The 23,564-nt window shown below is 33.8% G+C and overlaps 1 protein-coding gene across 1 annotated transcript in view; it reads right to left on the bottom strand.

Moving 5' to 3' along the window:
* LOC149747865 (glutamate receptor ionotropic, kainate 2) overlaps positions 1–23,177 on the bottom strand; it is a 119,441-nt gene extending 96,264 nt beyond the window's left edge. Inside the window, exons 1-3 of the mRNA XM_089921663.1 lie at positions 23,131–23,177; positions 14,176–14,294; positions 10,294–10,511 (exon numbers count right to left, since the gene is read on the bottom strand). Of these exons, the coding sequence (XP_089777789.1) occupies positions 10,294–10,511; positions 14,176–14,294; positions 23,131–23,177 (384 nt within the window). The remainder of the gene's footprint in view (positions 1–10,293; positions 10,512–14,175; positions 14,295–23,130) is intronic.
* Between the last annotated feature and the right edge of the window lie 387 nt (positions 23,178–23,564).

The following is a 23,564-nucleotide window of genomic DNA, read 5'->3' as shown; positions in this document are numbered from 1 at the left end:
GCATGCTAAACTAGTGTCCGATGAAGCAGCTCTCCTCAAAGGCACCATTTTATTTCTTGCAATGGGAACATAGTAAAATGGTGTTGATTTTCTGTAGGCCTTATGCAAATCCCTGTAATAAACATAGGATCAAGCCTCACATACAATAAATTGTGTGTTAGTTGAGGATGGGGGAGGGAGACAACCTCTTTGGGTAAAAATCACCCCGTTACTCTGCCAATAAATTAAATGCATCATAAAGAAGTGGTTTAAATATTTCAAACTTGACTAATTAATATCAAAGCCGTAAGAGGCACTGAAAAGAATACAAAAACACTTCAAAAATACCAGATTATAATATTAAACAAAATATTATCATTTAACCTAATATTAACAATAATCCATTACCCACACCAATATCTTGACACCATTCATAGAAAAAAAAAATAATTTGGGAGAGTTAGAGAAATGATATGGCTACAAAAATCTTTGGTGAGATATTTTTTTTAGATTTCTAGAAAAAGTGTCTGAGGAAGAACACATCAACGTGAAGAGATGAAAATTTCAGTAATAATATTAATCATTAATCTAAATTAATTGCTCAGATACACTGGTGTTCAATCACATAAAGCTTTTTTTTCACTCATTTAAGTATGTAGAAAAATTTAAAAAGTAAATTATCCACAAACTTGAATACACGAAGTAAACAAAAAATTCAAAATGAAGTCTCTATTTATTCTAAATAACCATGGAGTTATTACCCAGGTTAGTAACTTGCAAGCAAGTTACTAGAACAGATTTTGGCCTGGAAGCCTAAATATATCTTGTTTTTCCATCCCCCAAGATAGAGCAGAATGTCATGCTTGAGGAACATGTTGTTTCAGTTTAGATCTGCAGGGGGATATTGAAGAATTATCAAGTGACACAAAGGAAGACTTCAATTAGAATTATGTAATAAGTTAGCCCCATCCATTAATATAGGTACATTCTTTTTTCTACAACAAGGAAAGGAGTGACAGTAGTTCACTAAATATTACAGGATCGAACTCAGGCAAGAAAACTACCTAAGCCCAAATCTCAAACTACTTCAAAGAACCTAACTTAATATTTACCTATAGTGTGAAGTACTTCACCTCTTCTTAATCTCCTCCTGCTTAAGAAAACACAAAAGTCACATGTACAATCCTTCCAATACTCTAATATGCTCCTTTATGGGTCTCTTCTTTAATTTCCCCTCTGTGCGCCCCCCATGATAGAAGAAACTGCAATAAAAGTTTATAAAGGAAAGGTGAATATATTCACTGCTCAAGTCCCATAGAACATGTATTTTCTCACCTTTTTAGAGACACAAGCAAAAATCAGGATTTACCCCACCATACTTTTTGGAGAAAGCTCTAACCTTCTTCATACCGCTACAAGACAATTCTTATGCATTCCTATTGGGGGCCTCCAGGAATGTTATCAAAAGTGAAGATGTAGTTAGATTATTTATTCTCAGCAAATCTGTTGAAAAAGGCTTTAAACGCAATTCAGGTAAATTATTCAAAAGAAGTAAGAATGTGGTCAGCAGAGTTATCATTTCATGCCTCTAATATTTTCTGGGGTCTGGGTTTCAGAAGAGATGAATGCCCACCCTAATATGAAAGAAATGGAAGTAGATGCAATCAGTTATTAACTATTATTGCCAATAAAGAAGGGGTTATTTAAATTTCAAATTAAATTAACTCTCTCTGCACATTAGAATCACCAGAGGAGGTGACAAAAAACTCAGATGCCCAGGATCCTACCTCAAGAGAGTTATAATTACTTGACTTGGAGAGGGGTGTGGGGCTCGGTATTCTTTAAAAGCTCCCCAATTGCTTCTAATGTTCTAATGTGCAGACAGGTTGAGACTACTGATTTAAACAAATGGATATTTTAAAGACGTCTGAAACTTAGTGGATGATCTATCCAAATAGGACAAAATAATGACTCCATCCGTTGAGAAAGGAAAACTGATATGAAAATCAAGAATATTCTCTTACTCATCAGAGTGGTATACTGTCAATCACAGACAAGACCGTATTTCCATACGATGTACATGCTATCTAGTTCTACTGATTGCCATATTTCCTAGGACTTTGGTAGATAAAAAACTAGCCCTATGAGTTAAAGTAGTGCTTTAACTGGGGATTCTGAGAAAGTAGTCAGTATGACTAGTGTTACTGGGCTCTGGTCTAGAATTTATGATGCATGCATATGGATTTGTTTTTCTATCAACAAACCAAAAATTTTAATCACAAAACTTTGATGGTAATATATCTATGCTTATGTTAATATCTGAGTTTTAAATTACCTTCTCGGCACAGGGACAATCCCCCATGTGAGACATAAAGCTAACATTTGAGACCCTTTGTTTCTAACTTATTGAGGAGAAAAGGGGGTTGTCATTACTAAGCATAAACTGACTCCAGGTAAATAAAATTACCTAAAAACAAAGCTATGTGGCTGGTTAGTAACACCTAAATAAACAGGGCAACTCTTACATGAGCAAGTATTTAAGAAATAATCCCTGTACTTACTATACTACTAAGGTACCATAGTGAATTTTCTAATTATTATATTGTCAAAGAATCCCTTCTGGATAATGGTGGAAAACGATTAGAATATATAAAGTAGTAAATCTGGTACACAATAAAAGACATATTTGATTTCTATCAATGTGCAAATAATTACTGAACTTTTTCTTTGCAATGACCATACTTAACGAGGAATTTGTTATATAAAATATAAAAGTCTTTTAAAGAATAAGTCCTGGGGCTTCCCTGGTGGCTCAGTGGTTGAGAGTCTGCCTGTCGATGCAGGGGACACGGGTTCGTGCCCCGGTCCAGGAGGATCCCACATGCCGCGGAGCGGCTGGGCCCGTGAGCCATGGCCGCTGAGCCTGCGCGTCCGGAGCCTGTGCTCCGCAACGGGAGAGGCCACAACAGTGAGAGGCCCACGTACCGCAAAAAAAAAAAGAATAAGTCCTGGAGATCTACTGTGCAGAATAGTGATTATAGTCAACAATACTGTGTTATAAACTTCCAAGTTGCTAAGAAGCAAGATCTGAATTGTTCTAACCACAAAAAAGAAATGATAATTTTAATGTCATGGAGGCATTGGCTAATGCTAGACTGGTAATCATATTGCAATATATAAATTTCTCAAAACACTGTACATCTTAAAGTTACAAAATGCTGTATGTTGATTATATCACAATAAAAATAAATAAAATAAATTCAAAACTAACTTCAAATATCTTTCCCATCTTCAAAAACTATTGTAGGTCAATTTCCTGAATACGTGAAATGGAAATTCCCAAGTATTCTACCATCAATATAAGGAGGAAATAAACATTTATTTCAGAAAACACTTTTCAATCTGAAAAGTAACTACAGATGCCATGTTGCTATTTTACTTTTCTAATGTATAAATCTCTTTATAGTAAATATATTATAATTGAATTATCACCACTGTTCTAAATAAAAATAACAGAAATTATGTTTTGCAGAAATTAAAAAATATCTAATGAATGGTGTTTCTAAATCCATTTATTAATATTAAGTGCATGCAATAAACTCCCAACTTTTTACATTCTATCCCTTGACTCAAAAATTACTTATGTTCTTTTGGCATTTAAGAAGCAAAATTCACTCAAGCTTTCAAAAAATCATTACAGGCATGCCATACCAGCAATTCAGGCTTACAAACCTATACTGTCACCCCAGCATAGTTTAATTTTAGAAGACCATTGAACTGATAAGCTCAGAATAAGTAGCAGACTATAAAGAACGTGTTATAGTTGTATCTGCCCCAATGGCTTAAGGCAAATGTTTTAAAACCTTAATATGATCAAGCAGTTGAGGTCATGTAGGTGAGCCAAAATGACTAATGCACTTAGCTCTTCTGAGTAATGATGGATATGCCATGATGTCTTTGGCTATTACTTTTATTGTTGATACTATGAGTCCCTTGGCTATTGCTTTCATAATTAATAAGTCACTTAACCTCTCCATGGCCCAGTTTCCTCATCTGTTAAATGAGCATAATGATAATTGCTTCCTACCTTCCTTAGGGGTTGCCGTGAAGATTAATGAGCTGGCATTTACAATGTACTGTGTTCTTCTAAAGAGGGAAACTATGCATAAACAAAAACAAAACAAAATAAAACCCTCTTCATTGCTAAGTAACAAAAAAATAAAACTACCGTCCCCCCACCCTGCCCCGCCATGGATTAATCCACTTGCTTGCATTCCTAACACTGTAAACTTCATACACTTCTGAATAAATTGACTTTTTAACCCAAAGTTAAAACGGAAATGCCATAGAGGGCTATGTATTTTGAAGAAAACTTTTTAGCTCTCTACAGAGCAGAGAAATTTTGAAAGTAAACACACATTCTACCTAAAACATCTGTCATAGATGTTCCATCAATGAATGCGATATTCATTGCGCCAATAGATAACTGCACAGAATTTGATTTTTAAAAAAGTGAGTTGCCACCTTAAAGGAAACCTAACTATGAAACGCTGAAAACAGACGACAATGAAATCATTAGGGGAGGTTGGGAAAATGGGAATCTGTAAACTTAGGGGGAAATAATATTTTTATAGTGTGCTTTATAGTAACTTATAAGACAGAAAACATACTAATAATCTTCTGGACTTGGACAAAGAAATATTCAGACAAATTGATATAATATTCAAAGTACCAGCTGGTAAATTTAGCTACATAGGATAAGGTAGTACAAGAAAGAGATAGACTATTAACAATAAGAAGAACAACAAAGAGGAGGAGGGGGAAATAATTTTATAAAGAACTGGGCAGTTTTCAAACAGAATTTAGAGGTGATATGAAGGAGCTAGAATTTGTACGGTTGGGTCATAAAATTGTTTGCGATCTTCAGTGTCTCCAGCCAGTAAAAGTTCTCAAAATTGTTTCAGCATGGCTCCAGGCCTTAATTAAAAATCAAATTAAGCATGTTGCCTTGAGGTGCTTTGTTAAAACTTCTGAAAAAGTTAAGGAAATGCCTTGTAGATTTTCTCCTCTGGATTAAAAAGCTTCTAGCCCAAAGTAGCAACGATTAAGTCTAGAGAGAGGCACATTTTAATATGAACTGTGGGTGTGGTTTTTAGATTATAAATGGACTCAACTGGATATATTTAAAGGCCAAAAAAGCTTAGCAGAAATAGAGTCTGTTCCAAAGGTATTAATAGAAAAGCCTCTGGGCCTCCAAATTTCTAGGAGTAGGATAGCTGACTTACAAGCTCAATGAAGGTTTATGTTACATGCCACTAAGAGTTTTTGGTCATTTGTTAAGCAACATTATTGTGGCAACTGTTAACTAATAGAGCCCAAAACACATGCAAAGTCTGTGCTGGGAACTGGAGATCCAAGTGTAAATGATACAGATTCAATTCATGTCCCTGTGCTGTGCAGTGTAGTATGGAAACAGAAGAATTAATGGAATACAATTTGGAGTGATAATTTAGTAACTGAGGTATAAGTGCTCAGAGAATTTTAAAAAGGAGTACCTTACCCAGACTGGGTCGATTTGGGTAGGGGAAAGGATCAAGAAAATTTGCCTGGATTAATTGAATTTGGATCCAAGGAATAAAGAAAATATAACCAATGAGGTTGGTAGATAAGGGCAGAAAAGCATAACAGAAGGAGGTGTATCATGTAGACATCATATAACACGGACTAACCAGTTTGGCTGAAGTTTAGAGTGTGAGAGCAGCTGGCTAAAAAATAAAAAGAAGCCAGACCATGATGTGCCTTGTAAACCTGATAAGGAGCTAGGTTCTTATCCTAAAGCAAAGAAGCGGGGTGATTTTGGAGGGTGTTAAGTCACCTTGTAGAGTGTAGAGAACAATAGGGAAAAAAATTGGGAAAGAGAAATGTTGCAAAACCCTGGACAGAGATGACACTGTTCTGAACCAGGATGGTGGTAAAGGAAATAGAAAGATATATAGGAGGTAGACAAGTGTTGGGTGGTGCTGGGAGATGCACAATATTTGTCTAAGGTTTAACGCAATCCCTTCCACATAAGAGATAAGTAAATATTTATTGAATAAAAATGTATTCTTAAGACTGAACATCCATATCATATAATTGAGAGCATACGATGCATGATGAAACTGGCCGAAATAAGACATCCTACTTATTACATTACAAAGAAAAGTTAAAATTAAGAAAGAACATTTTTTCATATTAAATAATTTTTAAAGTTCCCCTTACCTGTGATGTGGCATAAATTCCCAAAAGAATTGTGAATTGCATCTCAATATACTATATCACAATACATAGCCTAGAAAATAGCTTCTGAAAACTGTCCCCTCAGATTTTTTAAAAATTTCACTTATCAAATTATTCCTTCTTCATGACAACAATAATGAGAAGAATGAAGCAATTTAAATAAGATAAACATGGTGTGATCTTTTAAAATCTATTTTAAAATTATCTAGTTGTGGGTCATAGAAACATAATTTACTTGACTATGTTTAAAATCATTCTAAATTCTGAATTTTAAAAATTAGCCATGTATTCTAGTGATGGTAATTTATAATGTCTATCAAGCTTTTATTAGGCACTTAGCATATCATATAGAGCTTTCATTTAACATTAAAAAAAATTGTGAGAATGGTTCTGTTAGTCACTCTAATTTAGAGATGAGGAGTCAGAGGTTTACAAGGGGCAGTGTCTCATCTAAATACAGCCAATAGGTGGTGGAGTCTGAAATTAAGCTCAGGTTTCCCTAATTCCACAGTTTCTTTCCCTCTTAGCAACTATTCTAAATTGTAGACTATGTGTTCAGAAGTATTAAGTGATTCACATTAGGTATCTGATACCATTTAAATGTCCTTTTAACATGTGGCAAAAATCTTTTTTAATAACCATGAAAGAGGATATGCATTTCCTTTGATACCTTTTGGAAAGACAGACTATATTAGCATATGTGGCAAAGCCAGAGATTTCAGGTAGACCAAACCCAGAGAGAGAATTTGTAGAAATTGAAAAACCTGAGTCATAAGTTGCATAGAAACAAGGTGATTTCAGCATCATTTCGTAAAACATATGACTTACTTTGAAAATACAGGCATTCTCAAAAGAGATCGTAACACCTACAGGCTATAGCTGAGTTATATAGTTTTTATATAGCTATAGCTGAAGTTATACTTCAAGGAGAAAGAATGTGCTGTTGCTTGGTGACATTTATAGAGTGTTCAGCCCTGGGGTGAGATTTCAGTTCTGCTGCACCAAGTTCCCAGATTCTGAGAATGTTTTGACCCTACTTTATTGTTTTTCAATAAAATCCTTGGGCCCTCAGCAATTTTATTATCTAAATATAATTAAGAACATATTGGTGATGTCACATAGCTTTCTATTGTTTTACATAGGATAACACTGAAGAAGCACCATCTGCTCGATTTTGAGTTATTTTGCCAGTCATGGCTTTACATTTATCCCTGGAGAGAATTTGTGTGGAGTGTAATGGATACAGAAGAAAAGAAGAATGAACTCTTCCTGAAGACAATATACATGTAAGGTCAATGAACAAAGTCAAGTATGTTCTTTGGAAGAGGAATTATTCAATGTTGTAGAATGGCGGTGTAACTGTGAGTTTTGCAATACTGAAGACTCACCCCCTTCAAAGCCAGGTATCTTGAGCCAGCTCTTGCTTGTAGTAACACAACTTTAACATTCTTTAAAATAATTTTCTGGAACTGAGCTGTTTCAGAATAATGAGTTAACAGCAGAGTCTTGTTCAATTAGTAAAAACAGGATGGAAATTCCTTTAGAAATCAATGCCTTAAGGGTGCTTCCTAGAGTGTTTGTATGCATTGCTGTTAATTAAGAAATAAAAGAATGGTATCAGATGTAAATCGACTATACACAATAGTCTTGGATTCATTGTAGAATTTCAAAATGACCATGCAATTGCTTCAATTACAGATTGCTAGGGGTTTTTTTTTTTTTAATTTCATACTAATGGCTGGTGTAAGTAGATAGTTTAACAAGCCAAAATATGAGGTTGAAATTAGTATCATTTAGGGCTACACTAAAATAACTAAAGAAAAATCAACATTTACTGTATCCTTTTAAATTCTAATGCTTTTTCAAATTTCAACAGTAAGAATTCAGTATGTGATAAAGTTATCAACATAATTGTCAACTTAGTGATTATCACTGTGTGGTTTTTATTGTGACAATTGTACCTTCCCAAAGGCTTCAATTTTACAGAAAGAAAGTCTGTGCTGTTGGAAACAAAAAGTTGTTTCATGTCACTTTTCTCTGGGTGCTAGAGGCACCCGTGTGTATGAGAAAGAAAAAAAAGAGATGAGAGTAAGAAGAAAAGTGAACAGCAAAGAAGAGTGAAGTTAGGCAAAATGACACTGCAAGAGAGCAACTGAACTAAACAAAAAATGAATTAGCAAAACAGAAGTTTGAAAGACAAGAAAGACAAAGAAGGGAGAAAATAAGCTTAAAGACGGGGAAAAGGAGAAAAATTTTAAACATTGATTTTCCAGAGGTATACCTTGCTCATAGTATATAAGAACTTTGAAACTTAAGATATTTGAGCCTTCTAGAAAATAAAAGTAAAATTTAAACTCTGAAGTATTTGTGAAACAGAAATAATTACTTCTGGTATCAAATCACTTGCATTAGTATTTTATATGTATTATTGTACAAAGTCAACTTCAAAATTCCCTTGAATATTGTAATAATTTAAATGCATTACATATTCACTCCCAGCAAAGTTAAAGACACCGATGATGTACACTTAGAATTTTCAACAGCTGGTTTCCTTTTTATTTAAAAAAAAGTGTTTTATGAGAAAAACAATCTATTAATATTAAATATTCAATTGGGGAAAATTGATCAATTGCAATTAATATAGACAAATAGCACCATACTGATCATAATGCTTTGTTCATATTTGATTATTCAATAAATTTGATTAGATGATAATAATTTTCCAATTGAATAAAAAATATGCATCCAATCTTTAACCTAGGCATAAAAAATATTCTCTTTGAAAGTAATTAAATTTTAAGAATTAAATAGATTTGACTAAACAATCAATCTATCTCATTCTTTGGGTATTTGGTGTCCTCCAGAACCCTAAAAGAAGCCGATTTAATTTGGTAAGAATTTTTACAAAGAAAGTTGCATAATTATTTGGCAAAGTTAAGTAAAACCCAGTTATATGATCCTAGGTCTAGTCTTCCCTATCTCCAACTAAACTATAACCTTCTTAAAAGTGAGAACTAGATATTATTTGCTCTAGCATACCCAACGTGTAGTACAATTTCTGGTACTCAGTAGGCACTTACTGAACGTTGAAAGAATTTGTTTTATAACTTGAGTCGGTTATTTTTTTAAAAGAAAAACATCTACCACTTCTACTACCCACTTGAACTGCCAATTGCATTCCTGTGAACAGTGAAGGAAAATACCAAGGCTTAAAAATTTGCCCGAACTACAAACATAAAAATACTTAGTAAAATAGAAAAGAAATTATGAAGTGACACTGATTCCCTAAAATGGAATCTCCTCATTGGGTCTACTCCAGCCCAGTGAGATCAGCAGAAGCAAGGAGAAGATCTGAATAATAAAGAGGAGGGCAAGATACTCTATATCCTTGGAACTTGGTGCAAGCACACTTTCCATTTAAATGTTCCACAGGCTGTCCCACTGCAAACCATTGCAAGTTCAATGGGGTAGCCCATTTTGAGATTCTGTGCCTTCCAGAATATTAGATGGATGAATGTCCAGAGAATAGGAACTGTTTCTGCTTGTTTCTACCAGTCCTTATTTTCCTTCTTTTTCTATAGGCTCTGAACAAGTTGACCTTGTCTCATCATAACAGAAGGAAATGTCTGTATGGAAAACATTCTTACATGTAATCATTCTATTCTTCTGGAATACCCACGCCTTGTAGAGTCTGACTCGACTCTGCTATTCAATTTTCAGTAAATATATTTATTTATTTACATTCAAAGATAAAACCTTGTTGGGGAAAAATAATTTTACTTTTTTACAGATTCTCCTCCAAACAAAAATGGAATACTTATAAAGCAAAAACTCCTTGTCATTTGCAAGTATTAAAATGTTTTGCCTTGATGGTCGTATATTTAGTTGTATACCCCTCCACCACCTGAGGAATATGCTATTGATTGTTCTGCACAAATAACAATGTTGCTATACTCTTAAATTCATTAATAGAAAAAGGTTTGTTGGCATTCTATCATGTTAATACATAAATTTTGGATAACCAGTAGGACTTACCTTGAAAAAAGTCATGGTTGCACCATCCTCTACCGTTCCATACTCTATCTTGGTTTGCTTAGCTAAATCATCAGCAGAGTCAATAGGGGATTCCATGCGCTCCACTGTCAGAAAGGCTGCTAAGTTAGCAGTATACGAAGAAATGATGATAAGTGTGAAAAACCACCAAATGCCTCCCACTATCCTGGTGGACAGCGCTTTGGGCATGAGCTCAGAACCTAACAGAGATTGGGGGGAAAAGGTGAAACGAATACAGAGAATTTGATCAGCAGTCAGGTACTTTTGGTCATAGTGGCAGAATGGAATCACTGTGTAATAAAAGCTTAAATCACAGATTTATATATCTCTGTAGTAAGCAAGGAACAGCCATTGGGAGAGCAGAGGCTAATTTCAGATAATATGTAGTCTCTTAGGACATCTGAGTTTACATATAGTGACAGGAGACTCAAGTTCTACCTGAGACAGTGCAAAATAAGAATTACATATTTATGACTGGGTAACCTTTATAAAAATAGCATTAGAAGGGAGAAATCTCTCTCTCTCACTCTAGTTTATAAACCACTTTTATAGATTTTCATATCTTGTTAGTTATGTGGGTTTTAGAAGAAATGACTTAATGTACATTCCAATCCATTTCTTAACAAGCTTTATTTATGTAAAGCTTCATTTTTCATGTGCATGAAGCCCAAAATTCTTGTCTATACTGCCATTTAAAAAAGTACTGTTGTAGGAAAATAATTTTAATTATCCACATTTCTTGAGCTGTGGGGTTTTAGTCCAGTTTTTATTTTAAAATAGGTAGTAAATTATTTTCTTATGCATAAACAAATGTCTCCTATCACTATAGTTAGCCTCAATGAGGAAAATCAGAATAAGAATAGTTAAATTGCCATAAATTTATTTTTACACACATATAAAAATTTCATAATTATGTTACAAAACATGGCTGGAGTTGCCTGCTCATGGTATTAATAAGAGAATGAGATCTGATAATTATATTTTGCTTTTGAGTATTATTAATTTTAATTAAGTTAGGTTATAAAATAAAATTCTAACAATTTTTAAATTGAGTCCTTTGGTTTTACCACATTATTTGCAGTCTTAATATTGAAATGAACACATATCAGCATGTGTAACTTTTTTATAAAAAAGTATACTAAATTTATGGATATATATATTACTATTCACTTTTAATCATTTTGAACCTACAGTCAAGAAAGCATTGGCTACAAATTAATTTTAATAGGGTTTGAGTAAAATGGAATGAAGCAAAGATGGACTCCATTTGCTGTTTTGTTTAACATATTTTTTAATATAATAACGGATGCAGTAAGGTAACGCATCTTTAGAAGGAATGAAAAATACAACAAATTATTCATGTTAACATTGAAAAGAAGTGGTATCATGACTTGGCTCTATCAAAGCAGCCCATCTTATACTGCAGTTCATCTCACCCTTCCAATTTCAAACAAACAAACAAACAAACAACATTTTAAAAAGCAGACAGACTTGGACATGACAGCCAACTCCAGCTCCAGACTCTGCCTACCACTCTGTAACGAAAGAAAACAGAAAAGTACCTTTCTGACGTAGTTGCTCCTAGGCCCTGTCAGACACACACTCGGACACCGAAACACTAAAATATTCAATATTCCCAAGATGATCAGCAGCTATGGCTGCCCAGTCTATTTTTTTTTTTTTTTAACAACACCACCAATAAAGTCAAACAAGACTGGGAAAGAAAAAAAACAGTGGAGACATTCGACAAAAATGGCCCAATTACCACAAGTTCATATCTTACCCAAGGACTTAAACGAGTACCTCCTAGGCTTGTGAATCAGAGCCTGGTTAGGGGCTGACTGTCATGTACTCAAGGTAACGTCATGTCCAGCACTATATCCCACTAATTCCTGGGGAGCTGGGCATCAGCCAGAATAGTATGGGTTCCTCTTTCATGTATCCACCAGCAGTGAAGTAGTTATGTGGCAAAGCAAATGTATATTTGAATTTTTCATTTTTCGGATTGTCATCATTTTCAGAGATATCAGATATAGTCTTATTTCTAATTGCTAGATTGTATAGATATCAAGTTCATCTCACCAGTATACATATTCAAAAGTCTCCAAATATTTTATAAAATCTAAGTAAAAAAGAATATTTTATTTTCCAAAGTGGTAGGAAAAATCATTTTAAAATCTTTATTATGGTCAGATCTTTATTATGAGAATAATTTGTTCCAGGCTATTAAGGTGAATTATTAGCCAGTGACTAGCAATTTGCCTGGGGGAACGGCATAACCCAGTGCTACTTATAAAAGATGCTCGTCTCATATGATAGATTTTTATTCACTTCTAAAATTTTAAAAGGACTCCAATATTATCTTCCAACTGTAAATAAATCTAAGGGAAAAAAAAAAAAACAAAAAACACTGGACCCAAAGTGTAGGAAAGGGCAAATACAACTACTGATTATTCATTTTATTTAGAAAGAGATGCCACAAAATTAGATTAGTTCATGAAAGAGTTCTCTGAATTTTCAAGTTTTAGGTTTAAATACCTATAAAACTATATATATGGATGCTTATATTTTTAAAAGGAAAAATTATCTCAACTCAGGAGGATTGCTTGTAAAATGTATTTGTTAAATTGATTTTTTTCCTTTTAACATGTAATTATTTATTTTCACTTTAGGAAGTAGTTTATAAATGAAACAGTAATGAACTAATGGATTTATGCATAATATTAAACATGCAAAAGCAAAGTACCTTTTTTATAAACAACATTTTATAACTTAACAATAAATTTTCTCTTCCTCAGGTCTGTAATGCAATTACCAAATGAATTTCTTCGAAGTGGATAATAAATACACCTCTAAAATTTAAGGTAAACCTTTATGGTAGGTGTGGTAACTCTTACAAAGAAATATGTTTTTTTTTCCTTAATCCGGTCATTGTTAGTTGTTCAAACTTTGGGCATTTTGCTTTATTTGCTACATTTTAAAACTTAAAAATATTACATTTTTAAATGCATGAAATAGTCTTCGGTCTTGGCTAATGAAATCTTTTATATTGAGTAGTAGGTCTGACATTAATTTATTGAACTTTTATATAAATATTAAAAGATTAATAAAAGAAATCACAGCAGCAAAAATAAAAATAAATTCAGCTTGGGAGAACTGAGACTAAAATAATGAATTCATAGTTATATATATACCATTAAGACATATTGCATGTATTATGTCATTTTCTGAGAAATGTAGTTTTTACTTTTACCGTTAATATTATAAATTTTAAATAATTGTGAAAGAGTATTTTTGCATGCACTTCTGAGCATGCAGTACTTTATATTCTTATATACTATCAGATGCAGCTAATATTTTACTTGAAAAGGTAACTCTAAATGGTTAAATATTTTATTTTTGCAAATTTATATGCAGTAGATTTGCTAATCATGCAATACAAAGGCATCTAGTCATCAAGAATTGATATGAAAGGGAATTTTTTTACATCAAAATGAGACAGGAAACAGGAGCAATACACTGTATTCTTGTCTCAAGGAGATGCAATCTTAGTAGTACTTTAAATGCAGCTTCTAGCTAATGGATCAGGTTAGCTTGGTTATCTATGAGATAATGTATCTACTGTGGGTTAAGAAAAAGTTAGATGAGTATACTGTATGTGCAATTGCAAAAGCTAATTATTTTCTCAGAATCTCTCTTGGATGGGATTTGAGAACACCTAAATGCATTAGGTAGATGGAGAAGCTGGATTATGGTTACATGCAGAGAGGCACCCATGCAAGCGACTTGTGCCAGCGAGAACTGTCACACCCAGCAAAGAGTGGGACATGGTGCCCAAGGGAAATAGCAGGCTGAATCGTATACCTTGCTGCATGAGAGCTCCAACTCCAAACCAGAAACTATTTAGCAAGGTAAAATTGTTTTCCACCACGTCTGAGTCAGGGTTGCAAGGGTGTGGGTTATACCACTCATAGGGACTAAACCTGTGGTAATTGACAGAAGAAAAGAATATGTTTAAATGGCAGTGAGAAGACATTCTATCCAACACTTTTGCTGCAAAAGAAACAGAAAGACAGGTAAGATTAAGTAGAAACCAGAAATAAGCATTTTTATAGTACAATTTCATATGCATGACAGCAAGTTATAGGTTTTAATGATCCCTGTCCTTATCAGCTAATTACCATGCTAAGATGATAAACAGCATTTCTTTACCTTATATGACTTATGAGAGGAAAATCTGTATTTCGGTAAACCAAGAACATTTTATAAGATATAGGCTTTTCACATGCAGGATGAAAAAAATTTGTTTTAAAGACTAGAAAATCATTAAAAAAGAAAACAAACTTAGGTATGAAATAAACATTTTTAAAACTGTGGAAAAATTGTTAAAGACAGAAGAAATGATACAAAATCACCCCAAGAATTTTTTGTGATATAACAGAAACTGCCAAAGTGACAGAGATTAAATGATCAGTGAATAATTATACCTCTAAGGAAACAGTACGATGGATTTATATCTTTATGTGTAACAAACTCATATCTAAATAGAAAACCGAATCAGAATCAACTGCATTCTGATACATGCTTCTGACATCATTATAGGTTTCAGTGGGAATGGTGATATGCAGGCTATCAAAGCAATGTTAGAAGCAGGAATGCATATTGAGACTGATTGGTTTCCACTTACTATTTGGTTTCAAATCTACAATTAATTTGAATCACTGCTTTAAGACAAAGAAAAACCAATCTAATTTTTGAGGCCAGTTATAGATGGTCTTAGAAATATTAATAACATCTCTCAAATAATTCAAACTGAGGACTTTTTAAATTGTCAAGTGTACACACAATTTATTCTAATTATAATCCAGATATATGTTTCAATTAATGGTACTATCAAAAAATATCACTGCCATAATTAAAAATGCTTAGTCTAATTACTAAACTAACAAAATATTTTCCCTAATATCTCAAATTTTAAAGCCACTCTTTTATAAACCAAATTAATGTGTGTCCCCTTTATGAAAGCATTAAAAAATCTTGCATTCAATCAAAGTTATTTGAATAATGTATCTGTCACTTCAGACAGCCCAATTTTCTTCACAATAATCTTTCTGACATATTAAAATTCTGAAGATCAAACAAACCATTTTCATCTTTCTACTGCAATTTTTAGAACACCCTTGTTTTAATACCCTACCCTTGACAAACAAAGGAATGTTTTGTTTGGTTCTCTAAGTTAAACTGACACACTGAACAGAAAGGTTGATTGGATAGTAATTAAACATTCTGATCTGATTTGTTATGTCTGACTGAAGTAGAACTAGCTTTGGTTTTAGACATTTCATTTTTATTTAAATCCCTTATTACTTTTAAGCTTATGCAAATAGTTATATACATTTTTAAAAGTATTTCAAAGTATTAGAATGCTGGTCATCAATCTTTACCCAAGACTGTCTTTAAAAATATTACCATTTTCAATTAACTAAACAATTCACTGATCATCAGAAGCAATGTGATCTAGTGGTCAGATCACAGGCTCTGCAGCTGGACCATGCAGCTCCATGCCCTTGGACAAGTTATATAAACTCTGTTTTTAAACAATAAATATTTTAAAATGTGACTTTGCCTATAGTTACATATTCAGACTCCTATTTTGATTCCTTGATAATTAAACTGTTGTTTTCAGACTTTTGAGAGTATATTAGCTATAAACACAAAGCTGGTCTGTAAGAGCTGGAATTAGTTTTTGTACATCATAAATCCTAGAAACATAACTACAGATATTGAGAAGGTATAATTTGGCTGATCAAGATCACTCGTTTTCACATAGAATTCCATGAGCCTTTCAGTTTTATACAGGGGCTTCAAGGGATTCCATGAAATGAGGGGAGGGAGATGTAGTGATAGGGGTTGGGGAGGTGGAAGTATAAATATTCAGGATTCTGCCCTCCTTTTCCATATATGTATGTATTTATACATGTAAATATAAAAATATACATTTTTTTTTTACCTCTGAGAAGGTAGGAAAGGCAGGAAGGAGTGAAGGAAAAAAGGAAGGAAGGGAGGAAGGAAGGAAGGAAAGAGGAAGGGAGGAAAGAAGGAATGGGAAAATGGAGGGAAATAAGGAGGAAGAATCTGGAAACACTGGCACTGCTTTCAAGAGACTAATATCTACTGCAGTGAGGGAGTCCTGTATAACTTAACTGAACAAAAGGAAAAAATGCATGGCAAACTAATACGGAAATTCAAATTATGTACACCTTTCACATTCTCCACCTTGTCTGCTTTTTCCTTAGAGAAGATTTCCAGTGTACCCAAAAGAGGCAGAACTAGCCAAACATGCTATCTAACTTGAATTTGCAATTGGCTCTTCAGTGACACTCCGAAAGCTTTCCTTCTGTCTCCATTTGATTCATTAACATCCTCCTAATCGTGGTAATGTGAGTTACTGCCATCCCGCACTCACCCCACACACATACTGCACTGGCCCTGCACTGCTTTGCCCTTTGTTTGCTTTATCTCCCTCATGTTTAAGTCAACACAGCTCTGATTCTAGTTTCATTCTCTGGTTTTTTCTAAACGGAATCACCTCTCCCCTCTAAGATTAACTGCTATGTTAACTCTACCCTTTCTATTTCCAACAGATCTTGCTTCAGTATCTATCCCTTCCTTCCAATTACCACTTTCAAAAATTCTATTGGTCTCCATGTTTTTTCTGCCCATAAAAAAATATTTCAGTCATTTCAAATCTATATATTTCACCCTAATCACTCTCTAGACCTTAAGAGAATTTCCAATGGCCTGACAGTAGACTTTTTGATATTAATATGTCCAATATGAACTCAATCTTTCTTCCTAATGCTGCCCTTTTATTATCTTCTCCATCTCTGTCAATAGCATCACCCGCTGGCATTCCTTAACAACTGCAAAGGTCCTGCCCCTAGTCCTTGGTTCACTTATCCTGAATTTTAGAGTCAACTTCAGTTCTTTAAATTCCTTTTCTCCACAACACTGACCTCCAAACAGTTGTCAATTTATATCAGTTTACCTACAGAAAAACTCTTTCATTTCCTCCCCTCCTTCCCTGTTTATTTCCATTGGCATTAATGCCAGTTCAGGTTTTCATATCCTGTAGCAGTAGTCTCCCAGCTGGTCTTTCCACTTTTTATTCCAAATTTATAAGCTCCAAATACTGCTTCTCAGTTAATTTTCATGTAGAATAATTTCCAAAATGATACAACTCTATTAAAAACAAATCTTCAATCATGTCTACAGGCTACATACAAACTTTTAAGCATGGGATTTGAGATCCTCTGCGTTGTGCTCCAAAACACCATTCCAGGATTATGTTCCACTGCTTTTTCTCCTACTCACCAGGCTCTGGCCACTTTTCCCCAAAATCCTATATTGATTCTTATGCATTTCTTTGCTCATCTTGTCCTTTAACCTGTAATTCCCTACTCTCTACTCCTCTCCACTATTCAAATCCTACACCCACCCTTCAATTCCAACGCTACCATCTAGTTGTAGTTTTCCTGATCTTTTCTTGGAGTAAATATCTAAGGTAGAGACCAGTCACTAACCCTCAGTATTCATTGTCTTGCCTGAGTTTTACTAGGAACATTGCTGCCCAGCTAATAAAACTATACTTTCCTTCTTCCCTTGAATGCAACTAAATTTGAACCTCTGCAATATGAACAGAAGTGATGTGTACAACTTCTGAGAATTCTCTTTAAGGATATTTGCCCTGTACTCTCTTTTCCTTCTCCATCTTTTAGGAAATGGTGATGACTACAGACTATTAGAAGCCCCATGTTGAGGATGACAGAGGTGCCCCACCATCCTTGGACTGCACTCCTATAGACTGTGGAGTAAGGGGAATAAATGCTTTCTGATTCAAGGCACTGTATTTTTAGCTGTCTTTTTAGAGAAGCTTAACCAGTCAGTACTTGAATGACTCGGGTGCCCCTCTCTTTTTTACACATCTATAGCACTAAGAGCTTCAGGTCATACCTATGATAGCCCGGCTCCCTCATTATAAATTAATGCACCTATCTTCCCTCTTCTATTAATTGTAAATGAGTACATGCAAATACAGTTTCTGATTTATCATGTGTCTCCTACAAATATTCTAGCATGAGGCTTTAAACTTAGTGGGCATCTAACACATATTTGAGTTATTCTGATGCTCTTTTTGCCTCTCCTCTCGCTCTTTTTCAATTTCTGGCCAAGCGTCTAAAATGATAATCCTCCTATTTCTCTACACCTAATACCTCCTTAACCCTAAGCTTCCATCTCTGTAAAAGTCTTTTTGAATCCATTGTCTTTTTTCCTTAAGACTATCACTTAATCATTTTGCAGCTTCTACTAAAATTCTTACTGAACACCGGCCCTTTGATATCTTCTCTTTTAACTTCTATGATATGTGCTCCTGATTATTTGCTCTCTGCCCCACTAACAGGAGATCCCTTTTGGCTAAATCTTGGCTCTCAGATCTTTCCTCCCTCTTTAATGACCTAACACACTCATGGCTTTAACTCCTCTGCTGATAATTAGAAAACCCTCTTAATTTATAGCCATATTTTCACTCAAAGTATTTCCATTCATCTTTGTATATTCCTACTGAGGCAGCTCACCATTACCTCATACATAAAATTATTAAAACTAAACCCAACAACTTCTTCCATACTAGCTCTCCTTAACAATTTTTTCCATTCTAAAATGATATAGCACTTCTCTGAGTTCTTGAGACTTAAATCTTCTTTTAATCTCCTTCCTTAAATACAAACAAATGTGATATGCTTAAGCCATATCAAATTTTGTTTTGTAATGCCTCTTTGTTTTATCCCATCCATGCACTTTCATTTCAGTTCTGAATTATGGATTTTAGAACTCAATTCTTACTTGCTTCCCGTTTTCTCTATTTTGCTTTGCAAACTATCTTTACAGTAAGTTTTGTACCATGAACATGCCTTCTCTAGAACCGATCAATTCTATTAGCTACTGAATCAGGTTTAACATTCTATGCCTCTGAATTTCAATGTTCTATATAATATGACTCAATGTTTTTAACCTTATTCAAACTATTCTGTAGACTGGCCAATTGTCTCACTCTGTCTGTGTTTATGCTGTTCTTACTAAGTGAAAAATCCTTTTCCTTTCAGTTGGTTCACCCACCTCACGTTTATTCTACTCCTTTCCGAAATTCTGTAGTGCTTACTTTCCTCCCAAAGCTTACCTTTTTCAAATCTCTGTATATTACCTATTGCCTTGTGCTCCACTATTGGCATTTCATATACTAATTTTGTATTCTCAAAATTTTATGATGCCCTGTAGATAGGCTTTTTATCTTTATAATTATCATTATTGATATATTTGTATGACTTTAGTGCCTAAAAATTACGTTAACAGAATGACTACAGGTATGAGGACTATAAAACTTGAGTTACAGCCACACGTATATTTTGTACTTGGTGACATATTGCTAAATCTCTGAGCTGAAGGTTTATTTCTAAAGAAGAAGAAGAAAAAAACTAAGCATGAGAGACAATATATGTAAAGCATTTTGCAAACTATGCAGCGCTATACAAATGTTAGCTAAAAGCACATAATCTAAAGATTTCTTACTCTAGAGACATGTTCAACTGTTCACTACACTTAAAGGATATAATTTAATGATACGTTTAAATGACATACTTGGTCAGAATAGGTAATCCGGCTAGGTTAGTCATAATACGGGTTAGCATGTAGCCACCGGTGTGTTTGGCACTTACTCGAGAAGCAGAACATGGAAGTGGATGTTATAACTATCCCCAGCACAAAAGCAAATAGCCAGAAATGAGAGGATATTTCTAGAAATTAGATCTAAATGGACTGAAAGTTACAAGGGTCACTCTATTTCTAGGAGATGAAGGGACTATTAGTTTAATTCAGGAATGCCCTAAGGAGAGCTAGCTATAAGAGCTCTCATACTTGTGCAGAAAGCAGATTAAAATCCAGGAAATAAAGGGATGAAGCATGCATATTCTTTTGAAATTATGCTGTTTTGAAGACATCTCTGGTGGGAGCAGAGAAAACGTGGGAACTTCTAAAGTCTCTGAAAAGCAGAGTTGCCTTCTACTAAAAGAAGAGTTTAAAACAAGGCACCAAAGAACCAATTGAGTTACCCCAGATAAGACAAATTAAATAAAAACTATTAGAAATGAAATATAGAATTAATAACAATAATATCCTTTGCGTCATACTTGCCAATTATAAAAACAAATGTAGCTATATTATCTCATTTTGAACTGCAACAAATGACCGGAGATAAGAACAATATTATTATTATTAAAATCTGAGATTTAGATAGATCAGGGATCTGCCTGCCCAAGATCACACAGAAGGCTAGAGAAAGATGTGCAAGCAAGTCCCTTCTACCTCATTTTGCAGTGTTCAATCGTTATCATACCCCATGAAAAAAGGAGAAGGGAATTCCTATGTTCTAATTCAGTTCCCTGTGACAGAAGAATATTATTTGTAGTTTCTCTACCCTCAAGTCAATGAGGAATTGCTTGATTTTCACTAGGGATAGAAAAAGACTTTGTTTCATCACTTTTTAGCACACTTATATCTTGTACTCTGTAAAGTCAATTCTTGCACATTGAGAGCATTCAAAAAGTAAGATTTGGTTAATGCCTTGATGTCATTGGAATACAAAAAATATTCCCAAATTTTTCAGCAAAAGATCACATTTTGATTAACAAATGCATTAAATACCATCGGATTTCTATTCAGAAATATTGCAGAATGAGTGTCAGTTTTTAAATTTAACCACCATACCAAGCCTGATAATATAAATATTATAAATGTTAAAATTCAATAATATATGCATAGATATGAAATCCTTAAGGGATGTTCAAATTCACCTGAAGTTTAAACTATTTTTACAATATTATCTTTGCTCTGTATTTTGCCATCACCACCTGAATTCTAACTATTTTGCACATGGAATATAATATTGCTTCTCTAACACTGTCAGGAAAAGTTATCTCTTTGAATCCATGAAGAAATGCTAAAAGCAAGAGCCTCAGCAATTTTTGTGAACCATCACAGTATCTTTGAGATGAAATAAATCAAGTTAAAGGAATTTAATTCAACATATTGGATGATGAAAAAAAAACTTTCTAGGGTAGACTGCTTATTATTTTTCAAAATTATTTATTTTTAATTAACTTTGATTTCAGAAAATTGTCAAGAAGTAACTTTAAAATATTTTTATGTGCCTATTAGAAACCACGATCAAAGATAATGCCATACAACCTTGGGAAATGCACCGTGTCAAAGATGGTACTGTCAGGTTCTCTTCCTAACACCTGTACAAAACACAGGGGTTCCTGACAAGAAACTTCTGTAGAAATGTCCTTGTCATCCTAAAGTTTAACCTGTCTGGTTATCTTTTATTGTTCTGAAAGTCTAATAAATGGAGACAGTTTCCTCAAGTACTAAAAGCTTTACTCCATAGCAAACAAAACAGTGGTGTCTTAGCAGCAGGCTTCACCAACAAACAAAACTGATTCTGAGCAACTGCTTTATCTACTTATATTCGGCTAGTATCGTTTTACCTTTAGGTTTTTTGTTTGATTGTTTTTTTACTTTCTGAATCTTTACTACCAAACAGACCACTTTCAGTGCATAATTTATTCTAAATACTATCCTTAGCCAGAAAATTTGTTTTGTGATCATTCCAAATAAACAGTTTATATAACCTAAGTAACACTTTCTTTTCAGAAATAAGGATGATTGATATTCTGTAGCAGTTGATACTATACATTTTATGTTGATAGTTATCAATAACATATATCCTGAAATAGTTCCTATTGGTCAGTAAATTAAATTGAAAATTTATTTTACTTAAAAAAGTGATTGTGTGTGCTTTAGAATATGAGTTATACAAGCTCATACTGGAATTTTTTTTTTCACACACACACTGTATTTTATTTTTACAAGAGATAAACTGACACCAAGCATTGTAAATGGATGACCACAACAAAAGCAACAATGATTGCAATTACCAAACACGAAACACGCTCATACTATGTCATAATATTGACATTCAGTCCAGTAATCCTCCACTGTAACAGCTCCTTTACTTTGCAGTGAAAATTGATTTGTATATTTTTTGCCTGAGTCCTTGTGGGATTTTTTTTTTTAAATTCAAACAGAAAGTCACAAAAATTATAATTATCCTCATCGGTTCACTCAGTCCCATGTAATTAACTTTTTTTTCATCTTGATCTTTTGTTAGCACCTTTATGAATTCATCAGTTTCCATTAGAGTTCTGAAAATGCTTATTCATTCAGTTCAGTAGTATAGTCAGTTACCAGAAACCTGTACTTGTCTGAGTCTTTTCCATGAATTCCTTGAAGATGAAACCCTTTTATGGGAACATTTTTGCAAAAAATGTTTTTTTAATTGAGCATACATTAAGTACTTCAAGAATTGGTTTCTAAGGAAAAGACTTCCATAGCTATAATTAATTTTAGTTATCTTCCAAATCATTAATGAGCAGGATATTAGTTAGGGCTGTATTGTGTTTTCTATGCTCAGATGTAAAAGGTTTCATAATGCAAAATGATGTGGTGAGGTTTTGAAATTGGATGGCGTTAAACTATGGTTAAGAAAGAAATGAAAGGAACAAAACATTTGCAAATCATTATTATATAAACTAGGAAATAATATGAGTGTGCAATTCAGAAAGATGATTTTTAACAAAATAAACACAATTGAACATAAATATATTTAGTTCAATTAAATATAGCTCAAGGATTAAGAATTACCTGTCGTTCATACACTCATGATCCTCTGTGCAGTCACTATTATCCATATAACTGTAAAACTAGCCCTGTGCTCTTTTATCAGTATAGTCCTTTGCTGACTTTGAATTAACTTGAACATCTATGTATCTGAATCTCACTTAAATCTCATCAGCTCTCCATCCTGTATTTCCAGCTGCCTACGAGAGTTCCACCTGGATGTATAGCCATACCTCAAACTCAGCACGACTAAAATCAAATTGGCCATCCTCCCCATACCAGACCAACCCAGTGTCTATAGTCAACCAATTTTGCAAATAATCTAGGCATTTCCCAAAGATTGAGATGAGAATTCTTGAAGTCACCTGTCTTTCCTTCAGCGTCTGTATTCAGTATATCGCCAAGGTTTATTTTATTTTTCTTCAAAATAATTCTTGAATTTGCCCTTTCATTCCCAT

Source organism: Delphinapterus leucas, chromosome 12 (genome assembly GCF_059928025.1).
Source record: "Delphinapterus leucas isolate spDelLeu-1000000601 "Yukka" chromosome 12, BTC_Dleu_Yukka2, whole genome shotgun sequence".
NCBI classification, from domain to species: Eukaryota; Metazoa; Chordata; class Mammalia; order Artiodactyla; family Monodontidae; genus Delphinapterus; species Delphinapterus leucas.
Note: the sequence above shows the minus strand (reverse complement) of the source record. Positions and strands in the feature narration are given on the sequence as shown.